Raw genomic sequence first — 24079 nt, 5'->3', positions numbered from 1 at the left:
GTGGTGGTTGATCCCTCTGCCACCCTTCTTGACCTGGGGTTGGAACTGCTGACCCGAACCGCTTATCAACAGCGTCCTTCAAACTCTGCCCATATTCAAAACGGATAGGCTCTCCGTTTGCATATGTCAATCGAGCTGGAGTTCCAAACCACATGATGCGGCCAACTTTAACGTATTCGGCTGCGGCTACACAGTCACGTATGCGATGTTGTCCTTTTTTGCAGAAATAGCAGCTGTTTGAACTTGGGCCTGACATACCCGCCTGGGCGTATTGTATTGGTGGTGGGATTTGCATTTGCGGAGCGGCGAATGTTTGTGCCTGCGTATGATAAGCCTGAGTTTGATACGTTGGTGCAAATTGTGGCTGATAGGGTGCGTGTACTGCCATGTTTGTTGCTGCCGCCTGCTGAGTTGTTGCCAGTAGTGTTGGTATCCAGATATGCGCGTTTGGGTCCATAGCACAGAGTTGACCGTAGGTTGCAGCATAATTTGCGTCGCCAACTTTCAATCCTGCTAGCTTGCGTGTCAAGTCACCAATATCCTCTTCTCGAGTCTTCTTCTTTGGTTCGCCAAATGAGACTCGTCGAGTTCGCACCACATCCTCCTCCTCTTTCACCTTTGCAATCTCCTCTTCCTTCCGCCTCTCTGATCTTGCCCTCAACTCCGCCAGCTCTCTATCCTTCTCCCTCTCCCTCTCCCTCTCTTTTTCTCTCTTTTTCTTCTTCTTCTCCTTTGCATCCCGTCGCTTCTCCTTTCTCCTCCTCTTCCTCCTCTCGTCCTCACTATCTGACGATTCAGTGTATGATTCTGATGTGTCCGATGACACAGACTCGGTTTCTGACTCGGTTTCTGAATCCAATGATGAATCCGATGAGCTGCTCTCATGTTTCTTCTTCCGCCGCTTTTCCTTCTTCTTCAGCTTCTTCTGTGCCCTCCTCAACTTCTCCTCTCGCTCAGCTCTCTTCCCTTTCCCTACATCCTCGTCTAATAACAGCCTCGCCGTTTTCAACACATCCTCCACCGCTGGAGCTGCCATCCTTCCCGTCAACCCTATTTTCTTCCCCCCCATCTGCACTTCCACCCGGTCTTGAAGGCGAGGCGGTAAGCCCATCCAGAAGTACTCGTTCAATTCGTCTTCAGTGATCTCGCCTTGTTTGACTAGCCAGAGACCAATTGGTTCAAAGTTTTTATTGTACTCGGTGAGCTCGACACTGGTCCTGATGCCACTGCCCTTTGTCGCTTTGGCAATCACTCTCGTCAAGTCGTCCACCGTGTAACTCCCACCCTTTGTCATCCACGGATATTCCTCCTTTAACTTCTCCTTCATTGCCTTGAAGCTCCGTGGTCGGTCCAATCGGTAACCCTTGAAAGTTTTCCAGAACTTCACATCTGACTCTTTCCTCAAATAGTCCACCACTGCCTCTGCCATCATCTCGTCATTTAACCCCGCCGTCTTTGCTAACCTTTCGAACTTCCCCAGAAAGTCCTCCAGCTCATCTACATCTCCTGACCAGCTAGGTGCTTTACTCGAGCCCGGCGCTGGCATCTCCTTCAAAAAGGTTGTCGTCGATCCTCCTGGTTGAACCATGTTGTTATTTGTCTTTGGTGCGTCCTTCTCTTCTTTCGATTCTTCTTTCTTCAATTCTCCTGATTGGGATTCGGGTATAGGGACTTGTAACGACTTTGGTTCTTCTTTGTTGGATGTCTGGCTGTCTTGTTTAGCTGGAGCTGGTACGTCGGTTGCTTTGAACTCGTCTTGCTGTTGCTGATCTTCTTCGTCTTGCTTCGTTTCTTCTCCTACTTGCTGTTCCTTGTTAACGTCTTCTTTGTCTTCTTCTCCTGATTCTGACCTTGCCTCCGGCGACTCAGATCTGATAGATCTTGGTGGTGGATCTGATTCCTCGTTGAAATCGAGTTCTGGTAAGAAATCGCCGTCCGATGTTTGCCACTCTTTGGCGCTATCAAATTCGTCTTCACGAGGTTCGTCAACCGGCTCTTCAATCGACGCTAGTCGTGGTACACTTGGTGGTGTTGCAACAGACCACGCTCCTGGGAATGTACCTTGTGGAAATGAGAACCGATTGAATAACGGTGGTGGTGCGTGTCGAAACGAAAATTGGGTTGGCGTAGGTGTGATAGGGTCAGTATTTGGTGCGTTGACAGTGAGCTCGTTAGCGTCCTGTGGACTAACAGACGCAGATCGCTCCCTATAACTGACAGGTGCAATGTTGCGGCGATTTCGAGGTGCTTCCGAGGTGGGTAATAACGAGTTAGAACTGCTGGCTTTCGACGATGGTTTGTACTCAGATTCGTCGTCCTTTTTCTTCCCTTTCCTTGGAGCTAACTTGGGTATCACTTTCCCAGAAGAAGATCGAATTCCCGAGCCCTTCTTGAGAAAGGAGCCTCGAACCGGTTGGGATGTCGAACTTCCGCTGTTTGAGGCAATATTGACAGTTCCTCAGTGACACGGGGTTTAACGGACAAGGGGGCGGGCAAAACCGGTTTTACTGGTTTTGTCCCCTCGCGGTGGGCTCCAGATGTAGGGAAGGGGGCGAGTTCGAGAGAGGACAAAGTAGCCTGAGTACGGACAGAGTTTTGTAGATATTTATGTGTTTAGCACGGAAAGAGATGGGAAAAAAATAGGAAATATGATTCGATACGTCCTTCGGTGTGTAACGACGTCTCCGGTAAGGTGCTAACTACTGACTACGCGTCTATGCTGTGGCCATATGGCGTCGACGATGCCAAGTGAGTGTGTCCGCAAGCGTCATGTGACGTGTTTGTTGTGAGTCGCGTCGCGCGCACGCGTATCCAAATCCCTACAATGTCGTGATGTCGGCCGACGATGAGGATGAAGATGAGGATGAAGACGAATATAACGACGACGATGATGATGATGATAGTCCTAAGCACAAGAAGAAAGCGAAAGGCGAGAAGGAGGCCGATGAAGCTGTTCAAGAAGATCTAGATTCAGACGACCTGCCCGACATCATTAGTATCAACGAGTTCGATTTTGATTTCGGTTTCTCTGCACTCTGCTTTGCCATCTTATTCGCATCTGTTCCAACTATTGAAGCCCTCATCGCTGCTGGGGCAGACCTCAAGCTGATCTCCAAAGCCCCTGCCAACCAGTCACCATTGCATCCATTGACTCTCACCATTCTACGAGAAGACGAAGAGGAGGCATGCCAAGTTGCAGAATGCTTGCTCAAAGCTGGCGCAACCAGTTCGTCAGCCAATGATTTCATGCGTACCATTTTCCACGCGGCCGTGCACTCTGGGCGATCCAAACTCGTCGAGACAATGTTGCGGTGCGATCCCCATTCATCCAAGGTGGTCAACTTCCCTGTACTTCAGAACCAGCATGTGGTATTCCCCATCGTCACTGCCATCAACAAGAAGTATTATGGCATTGTTGCACTTCTTTTGGCTAATGGCGCAAAGCTAGAATTGGATGAGAAAGACATCACTCGAGCTACTGAAGCTGCGTAAGTGCCACGTTACGCCGGCTGCGACCTGTTACTGACTGTGTAGATATCCATAGCCCACAGAATACCCTCAGATATCTGACTTCTTACGGAAGCAATACTATCACCAATTATGTGGAGCTTGCATACCAGCCTTTGGAAGTTGCGATAAAGAACCATGATGATTTAGGAAAACTCCTCATCAACCTCGGTGTTACAGTTGATTTCGGCACCTTGCAATCGTTGGGCAGATATTCAGATGTTGCGCAGAGGCGAACAATCAAGGACTGGATTGATATGGCCATTGTATCCATCGAGAACCAAATTGCATCCAAGAATGTCGAGAATGTGGAAGTCGCGGATAGTCCTATGGCGGCCCCTGATGAAGAAGATGACAAGGGTTGGATGGCCTACTATAAGAAGCACCACAATAGAGAAGCAACACCTCGGCCCCATATGAAGGAACAAGAAGCTGCTACGAAGCGAAGGCAGGCGAGAATTGAAAAGCAGGACCTAGAGTATATGCAAGATATCAGGGAGTTCCTTGTTGAAATCCAGTCACTGCTCACAGCTAAAGGCGCTAAAACCTGGGCGGAACTTTATCCCACTGTCGAAAGTCAGGCAACCATCGAAGGAGGATCTTCCCGCAATCGGCGAAACTTCAGGAGCCTGGTTTCTCACCGCACGGTCAAGCCTAGTGACACCTTGAAGATATCATATGTTCACCTCTCTCCAAAGAATAGTTACGATCGGAACCCCGTCGCTCAACATCTTAACAGCGCTTATGAAGAACTCTTTGAGGCATGCTTCTCTGGGGACAATGACCGGGTTCAACGTCTTTGTCTACCGATCGAAGGGCAAGAGACAGATGGATCGAGTCCTTTGAACATATCTGTCAGACAGATCGACTCCACAATGGGCGCATATGATAGCACAGGCAAGTTTTGATTTAGAATCGAATATGCTCACTTACTGATATATCATTTAGGCGACACCCCTCTTTCGGCCGCTATCGCGGGACGTCAATGGGCCACGGCAAAATTAGTCCTCGCAATTGCAACTGCTCAATACCATCCTGCTGACAACACAGATAAGATCAAATTCAACCGACATGTCGACTTGGGTATGTTTTCAGACCTGCATCTGTTAAAGGCACCTCTGATTCTTCTTTGTAGACGATGATTCAGACAACGAAAGTTGCGCTTCGGACGATTCGGATATGACGGTTGACCAACAAGAAATCAAGTTCATTGATATTGCGACCCGACCGTCTGCGGTTCAGAGCGTTATCCATCCCAAGACGATGTTGACGGAGGCCCATGTCCGGTGGTTGAGGCTATCAGCAGATTCGACTGAACCCTCAAGGGCACAAGCAGCGCCGCTCGCCAAGGCAGTCGCAGACCACGACCTCGATGCGTTCAAACATATCGCAGACCTGTACCAGTCTCTCGCGGAACCTCTGCAGATTGGAGAGGACATCATGGACCGTATTCTTGATGAGGATCAGGCTGATATTCTGGACGAGTATCTCCGTAGGACTGGTGATGGGCTAGACATTGCCCTGGTCAAGAAGGAAGCAAATGTGAAGGAGGACCTGCCGATCGCCACTAATGATGCGAACAAGATGTATCTCGGTCTTGATGTGCATGGGAAGAAGCGCATAGATTTGGCGCGTAAGAATGACCCCAACGCGACGCACGATGCGGGTGAGGAGAAGAGAAAGGTTCCTCTCCTTTGGAGGGCTATTAAGCTCGGCGCGAAGAATATCATCGAATACTTGACGACTGAAAAACCATTTGAGGCGTATAGAGCTTATGCGACGTCGACGACTGCTCATGGCGAGTTGAAGGCGCGCTGGCTCCGTCGCTATCTGTTTGGTGAGAGTGGGGCAGAGGTGGCATCGTTGCCTAAAGGTGGTCCGAAGAAGCAGCTTGCGGTCTGGCTCGGATGGACGATCAACGCTCTTGGTGAATCGCCGCTGGCGGCTGCTATCATCTCGAACAAGATGGAGATGATTGAGCTGCTGAACAAGTTGGAACCGGAGCTGATGGCTCAGGCGTTGAAGACAAAGTGAGTGTCTTTTTTTGTGTTTTTTTTTTTGGGTTGGTGTTTGTAGACTGATATTTTTTGTGTGCGCAGGATCAAATTTGTCGGAATGAATATGCTATTTTTTGCGGTGCAGATGGGTAGTGACATCAAAATTGTTGATTACTTGCTTGCGAAAAGTATATCCGCTGCGGATAAAGATTCCATTAAAGGGTATGCTTATTTTTTGGGCTTTTATTTTTTTTAGTTGACCTGGTTGATTAGATGGAATATGTATCATTACCTGAGCCAAAAGAACAACAAGAAGTTGTTGGGACATTTGCTTCAAAAGCTGCCCCAGGACGTCAACGAAACTTTGCTAAAACAACAATCCAAGCGTCGCTTCAACACTGTGCGTTGTCTTAACTTTTTTGCATTGTCGCTATATTAACTTTGAATTAGCCATTACAAGTTGCCATTAAGAACGGGCACGTTGAGATTGCCAGCATTCTTCTCGGGTACACGCCCACATCGTCGGCTCTACTCCAAATCCGCGACGTCGACGGGCAAACTCCCTTGCACTGCTCCGTGCGCCGCCAATTCGTGCAGATCACACGACACATCCTCGACACCAGCCGCGCGCTACCGAGCATCTCCGCACAACACTCCTCGCTCCTAGGAGACCTACTGCACACCGAGGACAGCGTCGGGCTGACGCCGTTCGAGATCGCGAGTGTGCAGGTGCTGACGCATAGACTGGAGCAGTTTTCGTGGGGCCAGTCGGTGCATCAGTATGCGGTGGAGCATATTGCGTCGTATGGGCAGGTGGAGGTGGAGCCGCGCCGGACGGATGTGAAGAGGGCGGTGGTGAAGTTGGCGGATGAGAGGGAGGGGAGTAGGTGGAAGAAGGTGTTTGGGATGGTGTATGTTTCTCGTACGCGGGATGATCATCTGCAGGAGTCGGCGACGGAGAAGGGGGTTGAGGATGTGAAGCGGGTGGTAGCGCGCTTGGAAGCGGAGGCTGCTGCTGGTGATGGTGAGAAAGTTGGAGGCGCGTTGGATATGGATGTGTTGAGAGAGTGGGTTAAAGGTATGGAGAGGCTTCTGGAGAGATCCAAGGAGAGAGAGAGGAGGTATGAAGAAGAGGAGATGAAAGATGTGGAAGAGACGCTTGCGAGGCTCGAGGAGCTGAAGAAGCAGAATGAGAGTTGGAGGCTTTATACGGATACGTTGGAGGTGGCGCCGATCACGGAGAGCCAGGATTTAACGGGCACGTATGATGTTGTGCGCGCGGCTATCGCTGCGCTCCAGGTAGAGGGTTTGGAGCGGACACCGCGCAGGCACCTTGTGCATCTGTTTGATGTGCAGCGCTCGGTGGCTTCGACGCTTGCCAGTGCCAGTGGCGGTGGAAACACCGCGAATGGGGATGAGGAAGACGGGGATGGAGATGGGGATTACTACGACCGTGAATCGTCGAGGGAGGCGCGCAGGTTGTTGAGGGCGCACAGGCACATTGCGAAGCATGGTGCCGTGGGCGAGTTGGAGGGCGAGGGCGATGTGGATGTGGAGGAGGAGAGGAGGGAGAGGAAGACGAGTATGGTGTTCCAGCATATCACTATGGGCCCTGATATGCTTTAAGCGGTGGTGGTGAGCGGTGGTGATGAGCGCTAAATGTTATGTGTTGTTACTTTTTCATATGTTGATCCTGTATGCTTTTTTCTTTGTATGTTACCGATATGCCTGAATTGAAGTGTTTTCACTTCTTGTCACTATTTCGAAAATTCGTTGAGGCGTTTCATTTCATTTTTTGTTATTTTCCAGCTTGAGTGTACTCTAGATCTTGTCAAGTTGTTTTTGGATCTCTTTTGTGAGGAACCTTGGGATCGCTCGGCGCTCGCTCAGGCAGACCGACGTCCGTCGTCAGCCTCGCCATTGAATATTATTGAAATATTTGAAATATTGGATATTGAGTCATATTGACAATCTCACTCAATCATTAAAGATCCAGAAATCATGAATGTAAGAAAAAAATAATCGCCAATCTTGCAAGTTGAAATGAATTAGTTAAGAATAGAAATAGAAAAACAATTAGGTTTGCAAGTCGGAATTCGCGAGTCGGGAATTCGTGAATTGCGACCATCGTGAATCGTGAATTGCGACCATCGTGAAACGTGAATTGTGAATTGTGCATTGCGTTGGTTGGCGTTGCGTTGTTTGGAACTGTACTGTGTACTGTGTACAAGATATAATATATAAGTAGTACACTATATATACTCCTAGGGACACCCTGCTACCTCATTCCTCATTCCCCATTCCTCATTCCTCGTTTTTCGTTTCTGGTTTCTGGTCTTTCAGTTTCATTCTCGGCCTGTATTCCTCGTTCCTCGTCCCCTCATCCCCTCGTCCTCGTCCTCGTCCTTGGTCTTTTTGCTCCTTGCCCTTACCCTTACCCATGAGCACGAGGATTGACGCTCAATTGGTAAAATAAGAATCAAGTCCCCATCCTGCCTAATGCAACAACCCAACCCAGCGCAGCAAATCAACCGCCCAATCAAACCGCCCAATCAAACCTCCTCCTCCTTGCTCCTCCTCCTTGCTCCTTGCTCCTCCTCCTTGCTCCTTGCTCCTCCTACTCTTCATCCTCATCCTCATCCGCACCCGCACCCCCGCGCCCGCGCCGACTGCGCATCATAAGCGACACATACGAGCCGTCCAGTGCACCTATAAGCGAAAAAAAAAAAAAAAAAAAGAAACAAAAGGTTAGGAATTAGGAAATTTTGATTTAGGAATTAAGAAATTAGGAAATTTTGATTTTTTTTATTTTTTATATTGATTTTTGGTGGTAAGCGCGCGCGCGCGCGTGTGTGTGTGTGGATGTGGATGTGGATGTGGATAGGGAAAGGGATGTGAATGCGGATAGGGATAGGGATAGGGATGTGGATGCGGATAGGGATAAAACCAAAAAAAAAAAAATCCAAATCCAAATCCAAAATCCAAGAAAAAAAAAGAAAGAAAAAAAGAAACAACTCACGTCCAACATCCCCAACATGTTTCCCTCTATACGCACTAATCACGGGGCTCGGCGTGGAGAGATACTCGTATTCGCTCCCCATCCCTATGCTCCCATTCAAGCTCCCGCCCATCGAGGCGGATGCGGACATGGAGGAGGCGTGGTGCGGAAGAGGTATACCAGGCGAAGTGTAGTGTATAACGCGCGAGGGCGTCGAGATGGGCGATTGTGCGTATGCCGTTGTGTTCACGTTGTTGTTCGTGTTCGTGTTCGTGTTTGAATTTGAATTTGTGTTTGTGTTTGCATTCGGATTCGTGTTCGTGTTCATATTCGCGTTCGTGTTCGCGTTTACGTTGGCATTTGAATTTATATTTGTGTTCGCGTTCGCGTTCGCGTTGGTGTTGGTGTTGTTAATGGAATTAGGATTGTTGTTCGAGTTGGAGTTGGTAGAGCTAGGATTGGCGTTGACGTTTGAATTCGCAACAGACAAATCCCCTCCCCCTCCCCCTGCACCCCCTCCTACACCACTCCCATCCACCGCACCACCACCCACAGACGAAGCCCCCAAAAATGGACTGCCCCCCGTACTCCGCGCAAATGACGACGACGCCGCCGTAAAAGGCCCACCCATACTCCTCCCCATACCCATGCTGGCACCGAACGAAAACGGGCGCTGTGCTTGTGGACTGCTAAGTGGCGAGAGGACTTTGAATGGGCGCTGGGCTCTCCCTGTCGAGTTGGATAGCGGGGATCCCTGTCCTTGTCCTTGTCCTTGTCCTTGCGATTGGGAGAGTGAGAACGGTGACGGCGAAGAAGGGGAGTGGGACACGGAGAAAGGGGAAGAAGGAAGTCTCTTTGGTGATAAAGGAGACCCCGAGGAAGAGGAAGAGGAGGGAGGGAGCGGGGGAGGCGGGTACCGCAGTGCGTAGCCTGCTTCGATGAGGTTGTATGTCATTATGGCTACCATGCTTGATTCTGGTTATGAGAGTAGATGAGAGGAGGAGAGGTGCAGTGTTAGTATATGCATAATATGATAATATGATGACGATGATATATTAAAAAGAAAAAGGAAATAATTGAAATAAAGGAAGAAAGAAAGAAAGAGGATGCACGTACCGATTATACACACCCACATCCACACGCGCCACGCGCCGTGCGGCTCATCGACATCCACCATCCTCTGCGCATATCCCTGTCCCTGTCCATACCCATACCCCCTGCGCATCGCATGCCCCGCACCCGCACCCACATACCCACCTCCACGCGCACCACTACCACGCGCACCACCACCACCACCTCCAACCCCACCACCCCCCCGCGCAAACAAAAACTCCCTCCCCACCACCCCAATCGCAACAGGCACACTCGGCACCGGCAACAACCACGCCAGCACACACAGCGTCAGCAGCGCGAGCGCATTCAGCCTTATGCGGTGTATCGCTTCTGCTTTATGTGGGCGGCGGAATGGGAGGCGGAGGGGGAGGAGGGTGAGGGTGGATAGGGAGAGCGAGGGGGACATTGGATTGGATTGGATTTTTGGTTCTTTTTTGGGTCTCCTTTTTGTTGGTTAAGCTAGACCCAAGCCCAAGGTCGATTTTGGAGAAAAGCTAGAAATTCGTAGATACGCCTGTCCACCTAGAAATAATCGAGGCGTATCGTTCCGCCTCTCGCGTCGTCAAAAAATGAAAAAAAAAATCGTCGTTTATGGTTCAAAGCAGGAAAGCGTCGTCGTGGTCACACACACGCGAACAAGTGCCAGTAACTCATCCACGTGGCTTTGGTCACGACTCACTGTCACACTCACTCTCAGACGCGTCGCGTTTACTTCAATACAGTTGACTTTTTCATAATGCATAACGTTATAATGCATATTTCTCATAATGCATGACTTTTGGGCTTGCATCACGTAGGGAAGCAGGGAATTGGCACCCATATTGCATATTGCATAATGCATGGGCTTGAGATGCAAATATGCATTATGACAATGGGTATAAACAGAGATTTTCTGTACATTTTGGTAGTAAAGGCCGACATCAGGCTCATCATAAAATTTATTGGGTGCATTAACGCACTATCTACACAATTTTGAGCCCTTCAGAGAACAATTTCACCTGTTTTCCCACATTACGGTTCACTATTTCTTCCCAATGCAAAAAAATACGGAAAAATACTTAAGTCACGTGAGAAGCCAGCTCCATATAACCGGCAAATGCAAAACAAAAATTGTACCAAAGATGTACCAAAAACTTCATCCAGCTTAGCTGCAGCAAAATCACGGTTAAATTTGACAGTTGCTGACTGGCTGCTTGTCTTTGATTTTGTCAAAAAGCACCCATTACTATCCCAAGGTAAGATAGTTGCTCATTTTAAAAATAGGAAAGAGGATCCACTACTTTTAATCAATCTACACTTTCAAGAAAGCTAGCAAAGAGCCACAACAGACAAGCAATTTTCCATCCCAATACATTGTCTACAAAGCGAATGAGAGTCGTGGATCACCATTCATGTCACGCATTTGGCTGGGGTCACACCTCAGTCACAATGCGTGACTATCTTCGTATTGCATACTTGTCATAATGCATAGCTTTTGGCCGTTACAACCGGTATGCATTATGAAAAAGTCAACTGTACATACACACAACCTTTAATTGATAATAAAAGTACCATACAACCGACCGTACAACCCGAAAACATACGAATACGAATACGAACCGAAAGGCAAGTGTTAATGTTGTTGATACAAAGTATATAAAAAAAACGCAAAAAAACCGAATAAGTAATGTAAAACAACACACACACACTCGAGAAACAATGTAGGTACCAAGTGGCAAGTAGTACTACTAATACTAATACTAAAAAAAACGTATATAATTTTTCTTTTCAAAAGACCGGCAAAGCATCACAATCTAGCAAGTCCAAAACCCCTTCAACTCCTCACCGGGCATACGGATGGAAATTATTATGCCCCCTCTGACTCCTCTGCGGCCCAACACCCGCCGCACCCATCGCCCCCGGCGGGCCCCCAGGACCCCCTCTCGGGCCCCTCGGAATATTCTGATTCATCCCCCCCCCTCCTCCACCCGCACCTCCCCCTCCCACACCCATCATCCCCGCACCGCCCCTTCCCATCCCAACCATCCCCTGCCCACCCCCCATACCCGCGCCCATCCCCATCCCCATCCCCATCCCCGGCCTCATCCCCCCCGCAAACCCACCCGCACCGCCCATAGCAGCAGCCATCATCGGATTCATCCCTCCCCCCATCGCACCCCCCATACCCGCACCCATCGCACCCCCCATCCCCCCTGCCATCCCACCAGCCATCATAGCAGGATTCATAGCACCCGCACCCGACATCTGGAACATGCGCGTATAAAGCGCCGCAAGCGCCTGCGGATCAAACGGCGTATTCCCCGCTCCCCCCGCGGGAGCTGCTGCACCCCCACCAGCTGCACCTGCACCTCCAAATCCACCTGCACCTCCTCCTCCTCCTCCTTGTTGATTGAACCGCGGCGCGCCGCCACCGCCCATGCCACCACCCATACCGCCCCCGCCTCCGCTCGAAAAGTCGCCGCCGGCTACAGCTGCATCTTCATGCGGGAAATTATCGCGCTGATACCTCGGCTGCGCAAGCTTCACATCAATCTATCCCCCCAAAAAAACACACATCAGCACACCCAACCAAACCCAAGTCACCAAAAAAAAAAAAGCAAAAAAAAAAAAACAACCCACCAACTTCCCATCAATCTCCAAATTCCCAAACCCCAAAAAAGGCTGCACATTCGTATCTTCAAAACTCACAAACCCAAACCCCTTACTCCGTCCCGTCTCACGATCAAGCATAACAGTAGAATCAATCACTTTCCCAAACTGACTGAAAAACTCGCGCATCGATTCGGATGTCACACTGCCCGCGAGACCTCCGATGAATAGTTTCGTTGCTCGTTGGTGTTCTTGGCGCGGGATCGCGCGTTTAGGGTCGATCTATTTATTAGACGCGTTTAGTTTGACCAGCGTATGTAAATTTTTTTTTTTTGGGGGGGGGACTTGGAACTTACGATTTTCCCATCAAGCACATGCTCTCGAACCATAACAGCATTCACACTCGCAGGATCCTCAAACGTCAAAAACGCAAAACATCTAGATCGTCCCGCTGCATCCCGCATAATCGTGCATGCGTCCACTTTGCCGAATTGCGTAAAGTAGTCGCGCAGGGATTCTGGGTGGGTGGGCGGGTGGGCGGGTGGGGGTGGGGAAAGGGTGGTGGTGGAGGAGGAAGAAGAGTAGTAAGCAACACGTATATAAACAATAAAAAAAAAACGTATATACCATCCGTAGTATCCCAATTCAACCCTCCAATGAACATTTTGCTATATACGCGTACAGTATACGCGTTCATACCATACGTTCATAAATTATACGTTATACGTTATATGGCATAGGTCATGAGCAGTGTGTTGAAGTGCAGTGTATTGAAGCGTCGCATTGAAGCATAGGCGTATTGAAGCACATTGAAGCGCAGTGTATTGAAGCGTAGGGTAGGGTAGTGTAGTGTACCGAAGCGTATTGTGTATTGTACCGAGTCGTAGTGTAGTGTACGGCAGTGTAGGGGTAGGATAGTGTAGCGTAGCGTATTGAAGCATATTGAAGTGTAGGTAGCGTAGGGTAGCATATTGAAGTGTAGCGTATCGTAGGGTAGCGTAGCATATGCAGCGTATCGTAGGGTAGAGTATTGAAGTGTAGGGTAGCGTAGTGTATTGAAGCATAGTGTACGGCAGCGTAGTGTACGGCAATGCAGTGTAAGGCAGCGTAGAGTACACCAAAGCGTAGCGTAGGTATAAATCCCAGTGCAGAATTGCAGTGTTTGAGATATTTTGATATTTGATACATGATTGATGATAGTGATTTGATAGTGTGATTTGATTTGATGGTAGAGCACGAGCACGGGCACGGGCACGGGCACGAATGTGTGAGGACATATATAGAAAAAAAAAATGCAAAATGTGCTATTAGTATCACGTATCCTAAACAGATAAAAGAGAGAGAGAGAGAGAGAGAGAGAGAGAGAGAGAGAGATAACAAAAGCAGACAGAGAAAAAACGAACGAGTAGCGACGAGACGAGACGACAGACATATACGTAGCTGTGTGTGTGTGGGTAGGGAGTACCCTAGTCCTAGTCCTAGTCCTAGCAACGTGCTGCAGATACGGCTATGCTAGAGCTAGCTTTAGACGACGACGACGCGACTGACTACGCGAGAAAGTCTCATGGGACTACCACTGTTAGGCGGGCGGTTTTGCACCACAATGGGCCCAAAGTATATCCTCCCGTCTCCGTCAGAGCAGGAGAGCAAGGAATAATAAAAAAGTGAACAAGATAGCAGAAATTAAGACGAGCAAGGGGAATATAAAACACAAAAAACACCGACTCCGTACACCACACCCCCCAATTCAGCTCATCCCACAAAAAAAACGAAAAAAACCAGGGAAACACACTCTTACCCTTCATCTTTCATCTCAGACGGCCTCACAGACCTTTCGCCTCCAGCCGACATATTCTGGTACCCACCACCCCCTGCGCCGCCGAGACCGCCGTCTCCGCGCGGCGCCGACGAGTCGCGGTAGTCGTTCTGCAGGGGCTGCTCGTACGTCGGGATCTGCTGCGGCGCTTGTTGTGCGTATTGCTGCTGCTGCTGCTGCTGTTGCTGCTGTGCGGAGCCATTAGTCGCTGTGGATGTAGCAGACGAATTTGTCGTTGATGTTGTGGAGGCTTGATGTTGCTGTTGTTGGGTGCCGTTCGCATGCGGCTTTTCCGCGCTTGAGGAAGCGGGTTTTGAGGAGACACCGTGCCCGAGGCCTGTATCGTGCGCCTCCGTTTTCACGGCGGGTGTGTCCGCTGACAGGTCCGCGCCTGTGTCGTGCTCTTCTAGCGGCTGCTCGTTGTCGCCGTCGTCGTTTCCGTACAAATCTGCATATTACGAAAATCGAGGGAGAGAGGGGGGGGAGGGAAGAGGATTAGAATTAGCATACATCCAAAGACCGCATACATCCACATCCACATCCACAAACGCACCGCCGTAGAGGTCAGCATCGAGATCCGACATCGTAGTCGCCTAACAAAAGGTAAAGTTGACAAAGAAGAAGAGAGAGTTAGTCGTGTGTGATGGTGGTTGAGGAGAGAGGGATGTACAGGGCTTTTGCACTGGGGGGGGCGTTTCGCTTTGGCACCCACACAAAAGCGACGAATGGTCACACGGTCACGCATGCGCTCGGACCAGATCAATTTTTTTTTTCTTTCCACTGAGGCCGCGGTGGCGGCTGCGGCTGTCCGTGCGTGGATGTGATTGTGTATACCGATATGGGTGAGCTCTGTGCTTAGACTCACGCTGATAATGTCAAGACGATGACAATGATACTGTCATTCGCGACCCATATCACCATGCATCCATCCAATTATTTAAATCGCTCTTATCGCATCATGTTTTCTCACTCTCAATCTCAATTTCAGCAAAAAAAAGATTCCGCGTATGAATCATGATATATGATAATCTCCATTACCCTCCTTTCCACCTCCACCTTGACCAACAACGCTAAGCTACGCGATTTATGCCTGCACCCGCAGCATCGATATCTCCCGGAGACAGCGAGCGCCGTGTGGTCGTCGGTATCCTCGGTACGCTCTCCCTCTCCCTTCCCGCGTCTGATATTAATTAATCGATATCGCAGCTCTACAAGGCGCATTTGTCGAGCACAAAACCGCACTGGAGAAACTCCCCGGCTCACGCAAGCTCGAAGTCATCTTCGTCAAAACTCCCGACGAGCTCGCTAGATGCGATGCGCTGATTATCCCTGGCGGAGGTACGCTCCTTCCCCATCCATCCACCCTCCCTCCCATCAACTCACACTAACACATAAACCCACACTAACACACAACCCAACCCACAGAAAGCACAACCATCGCGCTCCTCGCGCGCATATCCGGCGTCCTCGACCCCCTCCGCGCCTTCATCAAGCACAAACCCGTCTGGGGCACCTGCGCCGGCGCAATCCTCCTCTCCCACTCCGTCGAGAACGCAAAAAAGGGCGGCCAAGACCTGCTCGGTGGGATCTCCATCACCATCGCACGCAACGGGTGGGGTTCACAGGTCCGTTTATCCCTTCTTTTAACAGGATACTTCATTGTTTAATTTTGTTTAATTGACTTTGAATTTCGCAGGTCGAGTCGTTTGAAGCGGCGCTTGACGTCCCTGGCCTGCGCAACCCCGAAGATCCATTCACAGGTGTATTCATTCGCGCTCCCGTAAGCTTCCCTCTCCCTCTCTCTCTCCCTCTCCCTCTCCCTCTCTTTCTCCCTCACTCTCTCTTCCACCCACCCTCTCGGTCCGCTCGCTTACATCTCATCTCATCTATCTAAAAATAAACATCCTAATGTAAACGCACACAGGTTGTCCTAAAATTAACACCAGGCCCATCCGACCCGCCCATCGAAGTAATCGCCAAACTCTCCCCGCACCTCCTCCCCTCCTCGCTATCATCAAACGCAAACGCAAACTTAAACGCAGACGCAGACACAAACCCAAACCACAACCCAAACCCAAACCCAAACCCCAGCCCAGACACAACCAAAGACGACCCAAAAACCTACGTCGCGCTCCGCCAAGGCCTCCACTTCCTCACGACCTTCCACCCCGAGCTCACGAGCGATAATCGGTTCCATGAGTATTTTGTTAGAGAGTGTGTGTTGGGTGGTGCTGGTGCTTCTGCTTCTGCTTCTGCTTCTGCTTCTGCTTCTGCTTCTGCTTCTGCTTCTTCTACTACTGCTACTAGTACTTCTACTTCTACTAGTACTGCTACTGCTACTTAGCAGCAGAGGCGGTAGTACCTGGTGCTGGTGCTGGTGGCGGCAGTGGGACCACTCCGAGATGAAAGCACCGCACGATGTGCGATGCGCGATGCGCGATGAGTGGTATAGCTGCATCTGCATCGGCGGCGGCGGCGGGATGGAGCTGGGGGGATGAGGACAGGGGATGAGGACAGGGGAGGGGCTGAGTAGGGGAGGGGGGAAGAGGGAGGAGGGGATGATGGCCTGTCAATGGGGAGGAGGGCTGGGGAGGGGGGAAGAGAGGAGGAGCGTAAAAAGCTGGATATCATTCCACATACCCATATCCCATGCGCATCTAATGGGCGTAGGATGCTGGCGTCGTTTCATGATGTCATGGTAGATAGTAGTATGGTATCATAGTCATAGTCCTAGTCATACATACTCATAGTCATAGCATGTACACCTACGTACGTACACCGCGCGGATATATTATCATTGTTATTATACTGCCCTCAACGAGTTGGAATTCAGTTTTGGTGGGTGTGGGCGCTTGGGCGCTTGGTAGTGGGTGCTTGGCCATGGGCGTCTAATGAATCGGAGTCGGAGCTTTTATGTGTTTTGCGTGTTGGAAATGGGGTTGGATGTGGGGTTGGATGTGGATATGCCAGGGTTGGGGTTGGGGATGGAGATGGAGACGGGGATGGGGATGGAGATGGGGATGTGAGTGGATAATAAGAACGGGAGTCGCATCAGGAAAGTAACATGTCAATAGGAAGGATAGTACCACTACTGACTACGTATTCTAGTGATCTACGACCATAACTAGAGTAAGCGCCATATGTCCGATTCTAGATTACAGGTTGGAATTAGCGATGTCTATGTGTACTATGTACTATGCATAGAACTATTGTTTTCCAATAAATCTATTTGAGGCTGACCGGAAAGTGATAGAACGGGATAGAAATAAATAGAATATAATTGATAGATTGTTATAGACCGGTAATAGGATTCAACAAGAATATTTACGTCTAATCATCTAATCCAATCATCAAGCGAGGATCAGTAGCAATATCCTCCTCAGCTTCGCTACTACCCAGCTCCCCCATTGACGCTGCTAATATATCTACAGCTCCATTTTGGATTCTGCTCCAATGTTCCGGTTTGAGAAGTAAAGCCGTCTCAACCCACTTCCTTACTTTCTTACCCCAGTTTGCTTCGGCAAAAGCAAGGCTTCGTTTTTTCTTGCTATCGGTGTTTGTCACTGCCTTCATTCCAGTCGGAGACACATCATTGGATATGATCAGATCAAGGCCTCGCTCGAGCTAGATGTGTTGAGAATTCATTTGTAAGCACTTAAATATCGCAGTTTGAGTACTGAGACGCACCGCAGCAACAGAAAGAGCCAGTCCTCCACACTGATCTCCATATTCAACACCATCAACTCGGAGAAAATGTAGTGTCTTTTTGAAATGAAAGGCAAAAGACTGCATGACGAGTGAGCTTTGCAAGCCTCTCTTTCCGACCTAAGACAAATTGGGAATTGAACTTGGAACAGGGAGAGGATGGAGGAAGAGAGGATGGAGAAGAGAGAGAAGTTTGGGTATGGGTTTGGGTATGGGTTTTGGGTCTGTTTGGGTACCAGTTGGCTGTTACGTTCAACGTTCAACGTTCAACATTCACGTTCAAGTTCACGTTCACGTTCAGGTGACTGGTCACTGTAACTGTTCACGTTCGGGTTTGATCCAACATGCGCGTGAACGTGAACAGGCGTGAACTCCCGGCGGCCCCTCTGAACTTTAACTCGAGCTAATCGATATCCTTTATCTTTATATAACTATACCAATCTAGCCTACTTTCTTTATACAACTTTACTTTACGACTTTTTTTACATTCGGGTTTCCTGGAGATAGTTTTAATTGATATATCCTTGGTTGTACATGTGTTATCATCATCAACCAGCCAGCTATTAAAATCACAGTCGCGAGCGCTGATGCAATGGGGCTCCTGGCATGGGAGAGATATTCTCTTTTGAACTAGGTCTCCGAAAGAGACGTTATTGAATTTTGAGGACAAGTTACTTTTGCGGTCCGTCTTCCGGTCCAGGGATAGAGTGGTGTATTTCAAGTTGGCGCCCTAGTCCGACTCACATGCTATGTCATGCCATACCGCTTCTGGGTTGTTGGATACTGGGTATCTAGGTAGGTTTTTTTGTCTATGGCTTGATAAATCGTGAGTTATTAGGACTGCTCGGATTGCATTTACCCATTGCAAAGGCTTGCAACGAGTCCGAAGGGACCATGATGCTCCGAGTCTGCGAATACTAGAACTCATAATGGGCTGACATTCAAGTTGTACCACTGTCTCCACCCACTTATACTCATACTTATACTTACACTACCTGACGTATCCGAGTCTTTTCGACGAATCAAATCTCGGCTACTAAATATCATTACATTTTTAATCTCTTTCCGTGGATTTTGGATCATTTCAAGTTATCAATATCAATATCATTTACCCATGTTAAATTTACATCGGTATCACTCGGATGTCTGGAACATCCACATCTACATCTACATCCCCAGAAAGATTGTTTAGTTGGGGTGGCTTGGGTTCCTGTGCTGGTCTGTTTTGTCAAACTTTATGCATTATGCATTATGCATTAGTGCTGTCACTACTAGGATAAGAGTCCACCCGTTACAGTGTTCCTGGATATTTATCAACTCGATAATGAATCCTACAGTAACACTGGACCATATGTGTACACAACTCCCTTCTATGTACATTATACCATCCCACCGCGTCGACCAAAAATATAACTATGAGACCCTACATCCGCCCAGCCTACCAAATACGTGCCGAAATCCATCGTATAATAAGGTCCAAATCAATTGGGGTTGGCATAAACTTGAAGTCTAAGGCTTCAACTAGGTTCAGCTATGGCACTTGCCCGTCTGCCTTTTACACTTTCGTTGGCTTGGGCGGCGTATACGTCCGCTACTCCGCCGAACCCACCGCCCCGCCCTGCAGAGCTTCGAGTGGAATTGGATTATAGTCTTAAAGAAGTGAATTTAAGAGCTGCATTAGCTAGGGTGAGCAGTGCGCCTGTTACAGTGATCATGATAAAATCTAACAAAAAAACATTATCCATTGACATTTTTTTTGATATCTTTATTTGAAGGCGTCGCTCGTCCTGCCGGCGTTAATAGAAATCATAATCGTCCTTTCCGACTTATCCTCCATCAGTCCTCAGCCTCAGCGTTCAAACCACCTCCAAGTCCCAGAACCACTAACAAACCCACACACCGCCTCCTCGCACATATACCTCACCCCCTCCTTCCTCGCATTCTGGACAATAGCAATGACAGGCGCACACCTCCGTAAACGGTGCTTCACCACCATGGGCGCGATGTTCACCTTTGAGCTCGCGGTGCGCCGGGACCATAAGCTCATCACGCGCGGGCCGTATGCGGTTGTCAGGCATCCGGCGTATACGACGGCGGTTGTGGTTATGGGTGCGGGCGCGCTTTGTTGGTCTGGTCCGGGTGCATGGCCGTTTGCCTATGCGTTTGATTTTGAGCGTGTGAGCGGAGATGGTAGCGGGACTGGTACAGCCGCCGCCGCGGCGCTGTTGGCGTGGATCGCGCTGGCGGCGTGTTGGGTGCCGACTGTATGGAATGCGGTTGCGTTGCCTGGAAGAGCGCGGGTGGAGGATAAATTGTTGCACGAGAAGTTCGGGAAGGAGTGGGAGGTTTGGGCGGAGAGAGTGCCTTGTCGGTTTATCCCTGGGATTTATTAATATTAGTGTCCAAGTAAGTACGACGACTCGGAAGTCGAAAATTAAATTGGCAGAGACGTGAAAAGCTAGTTCCAATGCGATTTGGGAATACCGTATATGCGGAAAATTGTGCTTTCTTCCTGGTATGTGACTACTCCCTACAGTGATGTTATACTAGTTCACTATGACCAAAATCAAGTAAAATAAGACTCAGCTACGAAAGAGATCCGAGTCCTGTCAGTGTCAAAGTGAGGATGTGTACCCCGTGGGAAATCTCACGTTATAGATGTACATACATTACATAATCCATAGAGCTATTGTGTCCGCTGGTGGGTGCCTCGCCGCCTCGGAATGGGACCTTCATTTACTACATCACGGACTACGACTGATCCTATCTCATGCTGGGACGCTCTATACAACGTTTGCGACTATCAGATCGGGTTTTGCAGTAAATTCGGCGTTGAAGGATGAGTCCAATCTTCGTCGCCGCGAGGCAACACATACGCATCGTTCGGTGGATGCAAAGTGGATGATCATCATGTATGTCCCCACTCCCAAACTACGCGGTGAGGAGCATACAGTGGGGCGAAGTGTGAGAGGATGGTAGCATCGGAAATCATCGGAAATGAATGCGAGCCAGACGCTGAGGCGCGCTGGGTTCGTTATTGCATCACTATCCAAGCGGACGTCCAACTTCAACAGGGAGTGAACTTATATTTGGGTGGAACGCTACTATGTAGATTAATCCTACCCTACGGTGCTCACCGGAGCCGCTGACGCCGTCGCGAATCACGACCCTCTCTCGCATGCACATCTGGAGATAGAAGGTTCTCCGCACAGGACACCTGCCACGCAGGCACTCCCATATCCGCGTGTAAGTCGTAACGAAATGTCAGCGTTGCAGATGCACTTACTGTCCTATTTATTAGCATTTATACCCATGTTATCTAACGCTCTATAATCTTCTTACTGATAACTGTCCTTTTTCACCACTGCGGCACCCGAATATGCTACTCGAGCTCGCTTTGCGGGAGTCATTGTGCTGCTATAAATAGCCACGGCACCGCTTATCTGCAGTATACCCATGTGGCGTCAAACCGTTCCCAAAATTCATGGCGATGGCGTGGCGAAATAGCAGGAGAGGTGTACACGAGAAAAAATCGAAGGGGCTGTTCTTTGGAAGATGTGATCATGATCATGATTATGGATCACCCGCGTCGCATGACGAAACCTTTTTTGTTTCTCCTTCTTTTCAAATCTGATATCAATATAAGTATAAGTATAAGTATAAGTATTACTCCCCCACGTCGGAGAAATCCAGAACACACAGGGTCTCTTTCCCTGTAATTTTTCAATTTCGCTGGCACCTCTGTACACGATGTTGACGTTCAGCAAGGTGGTGGCAGCGCTAGCAGCATGCGCGGCGCTCGTCTCTCTGCCCGTGGTGCAAGTGCAGGGTCGGCAGATGCGACGGAAGGACATCCACGCGCGCCAGCTCGAAGCGGCCAAGCGGTTCCAGGCGCCCGCTCCCGCGCGCCGCCAGGCAGTCCAAAACATCACCTTCTCCAACCCTGCCGCCTTCAGTTGCGTATAATCCAAAAACCATCACATTCCTCCTCGCTGGCTAACCACACCTCCTCTCTTGATCTCGATAGAATTCTTCGTCAACGGCTCGACTATACCTGAGGTCGACTTTGACGTGGGCCCCAGCTACGCCGGCCTGCTGCCCATCAGTGGAAACAAGTCTGAGACCAGACAGGTACGTGAGGCTGCTGCTCCCCGATTACCACCCATATCCAACCCCCCTTTTCCCTCTACCCACCCATTCATTCATTCATTCATTGCTATCATCGTTCCTGACACGAACCCGGTCTGACGCGCCCGTCGTGTCACCAGCTCTTTTTCTGGTTCTTCCCCCCCGGCCCGCAAGGTTCCCCCGACGACCTGATATTCTGGTAAGAAGACCCTTTTTTTAAAAAAAACCTTGCAAGCGCTCTAGCGGGGATAAAGTGCGCGTGTTGCTAATTGAGTTGTGTTTTTTTCATCTTCCATCTATAAACAGGACTAATGGAGGACCTGGATGCTCGTCGATGGAGGGTTTGCTACAAGAAAATGGGGTGCGTATAGTTTTAATCCAGATATCTGATAGACACGTCATAAACCTGAGCTCGGCGGCTGACTTTGGAGCGTACCTTTTTTTTCTTTCTTGGGTTTTTCTTAAATAGCCTTTCTCTTGGAGCACGGGGACAGCCAAACCGATCCAGAACCAATTCAGTTGGACGAACCTCTCCAGTGTGCTGTGGGTGGAGCAGCCTGTCGGCACGGGGTTCTCCCAGGGAAAACCGGACGCTAGGGTATGGCTTGTGTTGTGGTTATCTTATCAGTTGGATTTAGTTCTTCTAATGAGCGATTGGTCTATTTTTAGAATGAAGATGATGTTGCATCCCAGCTTGTCGGATTTATGCAACAGTTTTTGCTCGTTTTCCCGGAGATGAAGGGGAAGAATTTATACCTGACTGGCGAGAGTGTAAGTCCCTTTCATCGTGGACTCATGCGTCAACTTGTTCTGATTTTTATTCCTCGTAAAGTATGCAGGAACTTATGTTCCATGTCAGTTTATTCTGCTCTCACTTTGTGGTAGTAACTTTGACTAAACCTTCGCTATAGATATCGCAAACTTCATTTATGAGAACCCAACAATGCTTGACCTTAACTTGCAAGGAATATGGATTTCGGATCGTGAGTTATTGTCTAGTGCCTTTTTATGTCATTTTTTTGTCAGCCTAACGGCAACATTCTCCACAGCTTCGCTTTCCTTCGACATTGTGCAAGAGCAAATCCCAGCAGTCAACTTTGTCAAGAAATACGAAAACGTCTTCTCATTCAAGTACGTGCTTTAGTTCATACACTACAAAAGGCATGCTGATGATCATCTTTTTTTAGCCAATCTTTCATGGCCGAGCTCGACCAGATAAACGACAAGTGCAACTACACAGGCTACATGGAGAAGTTCGTGACATATCCGCCAAAAGGTCTGCTCCCGCTCCCGAACGGTTCAACGCGCACTTCGCGAGCATGTGATGTGTGGGACACAATTTTCGAGGCTGCGCTCGTTGTCAACCCCGCGTTCAACATCTACCGCATCTTCGATACCTTCCCCATCCTGTGGGACGTCCTCGGGTTCCCGTGAGTCAACATTCATCATTCTCATACCCTAGAAACCAAGGACGCTGAATGCGAGTTTTTGCATATACCAGAGGTTCATTCGAGCAAGAACAGACACCGCTTTACTTCAACAGAACAGACGTGAAGAAAGCTATCCACGCCCCGCTGGACGTCGACTGGAAAGAGTGCTCTGACATCGACGTGTTCCCCAAGGGCGATGGCAGTCTCCCGCCGGCGTTCACCGTCCTACCTAACGTCATCGAGAAGAGCAAGCGGACCGTCATCGTGCACGGCCTCGCTGATTTCATTCTCATCGCCGAAGGGTGCGTCTGCCTCTACAACCACTCGTCTATCGCGGTTTACTGACACTTCTAAAATATAATTTTCCTAGAACGAGAATTGTTCTCCAAAAGTACGTCCATCTGAATGTCGGTTGAAAATGACGGATGCTCATGAAGGTGTTAATGTTCAGTATGACATGGAATGGACTGCAAGGTTTCCAGACTCCCATCGCTAACGACAGCTTCATCGTCGACGGCGTCGGCGCGCTTGGTAACACCCACACCGAACGTGGATTGACCTATTTCGAGGTCGACCTCAGCGGACACATGTAAGTCGTCTTTTCCACAGCCAAATTGACCCATATCGAGCTGACGAACATCTCAGGGTGCCGCAATATTCGCCTAAAGTAAGCATCATCGCCCCATTTTCGACGAAATTATCTAACCTTTGTCCTTCTTCGCAGGCTGCCTTCCAAATCATGCAGTACCTCATGGGTTTCAGAGACACGCCTTGAAGATGACAAACACGATCCATC

General features: G+C 49.2%; 8 protein-coding genes across 8 annotated transcripts; 4 read left to right on the top strand and 4 right to left on the bottom strand.

Moving 5' to 3' along the window:
- Positions 1-2832: 2832 nt before the first annotated feature.
- On the top strand, positions 2833-7130 carry JR316_0005308 (uncharacterized protein; the record flags this gene model as incomplete). Its single annotated transcript, XM_047891068.1, has 7 exons — positions 2833-3488; positions 3545-4344; positions 4456-4590; positions 4643-5537; positions 5607-5726; positions 5778-5904; positions 5955-7130. 7 exons carry the CDS (start codon positions 2833-2835, stop codon positions 7128-7130), a joined length of 3909 nt encoding a protein of 1302 aa, XP_047750829.1.
- Positions 7131-8121: 991 nt separating this feature from the next.
- Positions 8122-10021, bottom strand: JR316_0005307 (uncharacterized protein; the record flags this gene model as incomplete). Its single annotated transcript, XM_047891067.1, has 3 exons — positions 8122-8213; positions 8524-9477; positions 9619-10021. The coding sequence occupies 3 exons, from the start codon at positions 10019-10021 to the stop codon at positions 8122-8124; spliced, it is 1449 nt and encodes a 482-aa protein (XP_047750828.1).
- A 1415-nt stretch (positions 10022-11436) lies between these two features.
- Positions 11437-12868, bottom strand: JR316_0005306 (putative RNA-binding protein; the record flags this gene model as incomplete). The annotated part of the gene is made up of 4 exons (XM_047891066.1): positions 11437-12147; positions 12235-12486; positions 12561-12721; positions 12832-12868. 4 exons carry the CDS (start codon positions 12866-12868, stop codon positions 11437-11439), a joined length of 1161 nt encoding a protein of 386 aa, XP_047750827.1.
- Positions 12869-13998: 1130 nt separating this feature from the next.
- On the bottom strand, positions 13999-14604 carry JR316_0005305 (uncharacterized protein; the record flags this gene model as incomplete). Its single annotated transcript, XM_047891065.1, has 2 exons — positions 13999-14468; positions 14574-14604. The coding sequence occupies 2 exons, from the start codon at positions 14602-14604 to the stop codon at positions 13999-14001; spliced, it is 501 nt and encodes a 166-aa protein (XP_047750826.1).
- A 502-nt stretch (positions 14605-15106) lies between these two features.
- Positions 15107-16364, top strand: JR316_0005304 (putative pyridoxal 5'-phosphate synthase subunit PDX2; the record flags this gene model as incomplete). The annotated part of the gene is made up of 5 exons (XM_047891064.1): positions 15107-15173; positions 15227-15358; positions 15446-15645; positions 15717-15800; positions 15945-16364. 5 exons carry the CDS (start codon positions 15107-15109, stop codon positions 16362-16364), a joined length of 903 nt encoding a protein of 300 aa, XP_047750825.1.
- A 986-nt stretch (positions 16365-17350) lies between these two features.
- Positions 17351-17812, bottom strand: JR316_0005303 (uncharacterized protein; the record flags this gene model as incomplete). The annotated part of the gene is made up of 2 exons (XM_047891063.1): positions 17351-17644; positions 17708-17812. 2 exons carry the CDS (start codon positions 17810-17812, stop codon positions 17351-17353), a joined length of 399 nt encoding a protein of 132 aa, XP_047750824.1.
- Positions 17813-19258: 1446 nt separating this feature from the next.
- On the top strand, positions 19259-20118 carry JR316_0005302 (uncharacterized protein; the record flags this gene model as incomplete). The annotated part of the gene is made up of 2 exons (XM_047891062.1): positions 19259-19411; positions 19501-20118. The coding sequence occupies 2 exons, from the start codon at positions 19259-19261 to the stop codon at positions 20116-20118; spliced, it is 771 nt and encodes a 256-aa protein (XP_047750823.1).
- Positions 20119-21475: 1357 nt separating this feature from the next.
- On the top strand, positions 21476-24058 carry JR316_0005301 (putative serine carboxypeptidase; the record flags this gene model as incomplete). Its single annotated transcript, XM_047891061.1, has 15 exons — positions 21476-21680; positions 21753-21856; positions 21994-22052; positions 22160-22214; positions 22323-22451; positions 22523-22624; positions 22686-22707; positions 22765-22836; positions 22903-22984; positions 23041-23283; positions 23355-23585; positions 23654-23674; positions 23735-23872; positions 23929-23950; positions 24008-24058. 15 exons carry the CDS (start codon positions 21476-21478, stop codon positions 24056-24058), a joined length of 1536 nt encoding a protein of 511 aa, XP_047750822.1.
- Between the last annotated feature and the right edge of the window lie 21 nt (positions 24059-24079).

The sequence above is a fragment of the Psilocybe cubensis genome, chromosome 4, assembly GCF_017499595.1.
Source record: "Psilocybe cubensis strain MGC-MH-2018 chromosome 4, whole genome shotgun sequence".
Taxonomy (NCBI): Eukaryota; Fungi; Basidiomycota; class Agaricomycetes; order Agaricales; family Agrocybaceae; genus Psilocybe; species Psilocybe cubensis.
Note: the sequence above shows the minus strand (reverse complement) of the source record. Positions and strands in the feature narration are given on the sequence as shown.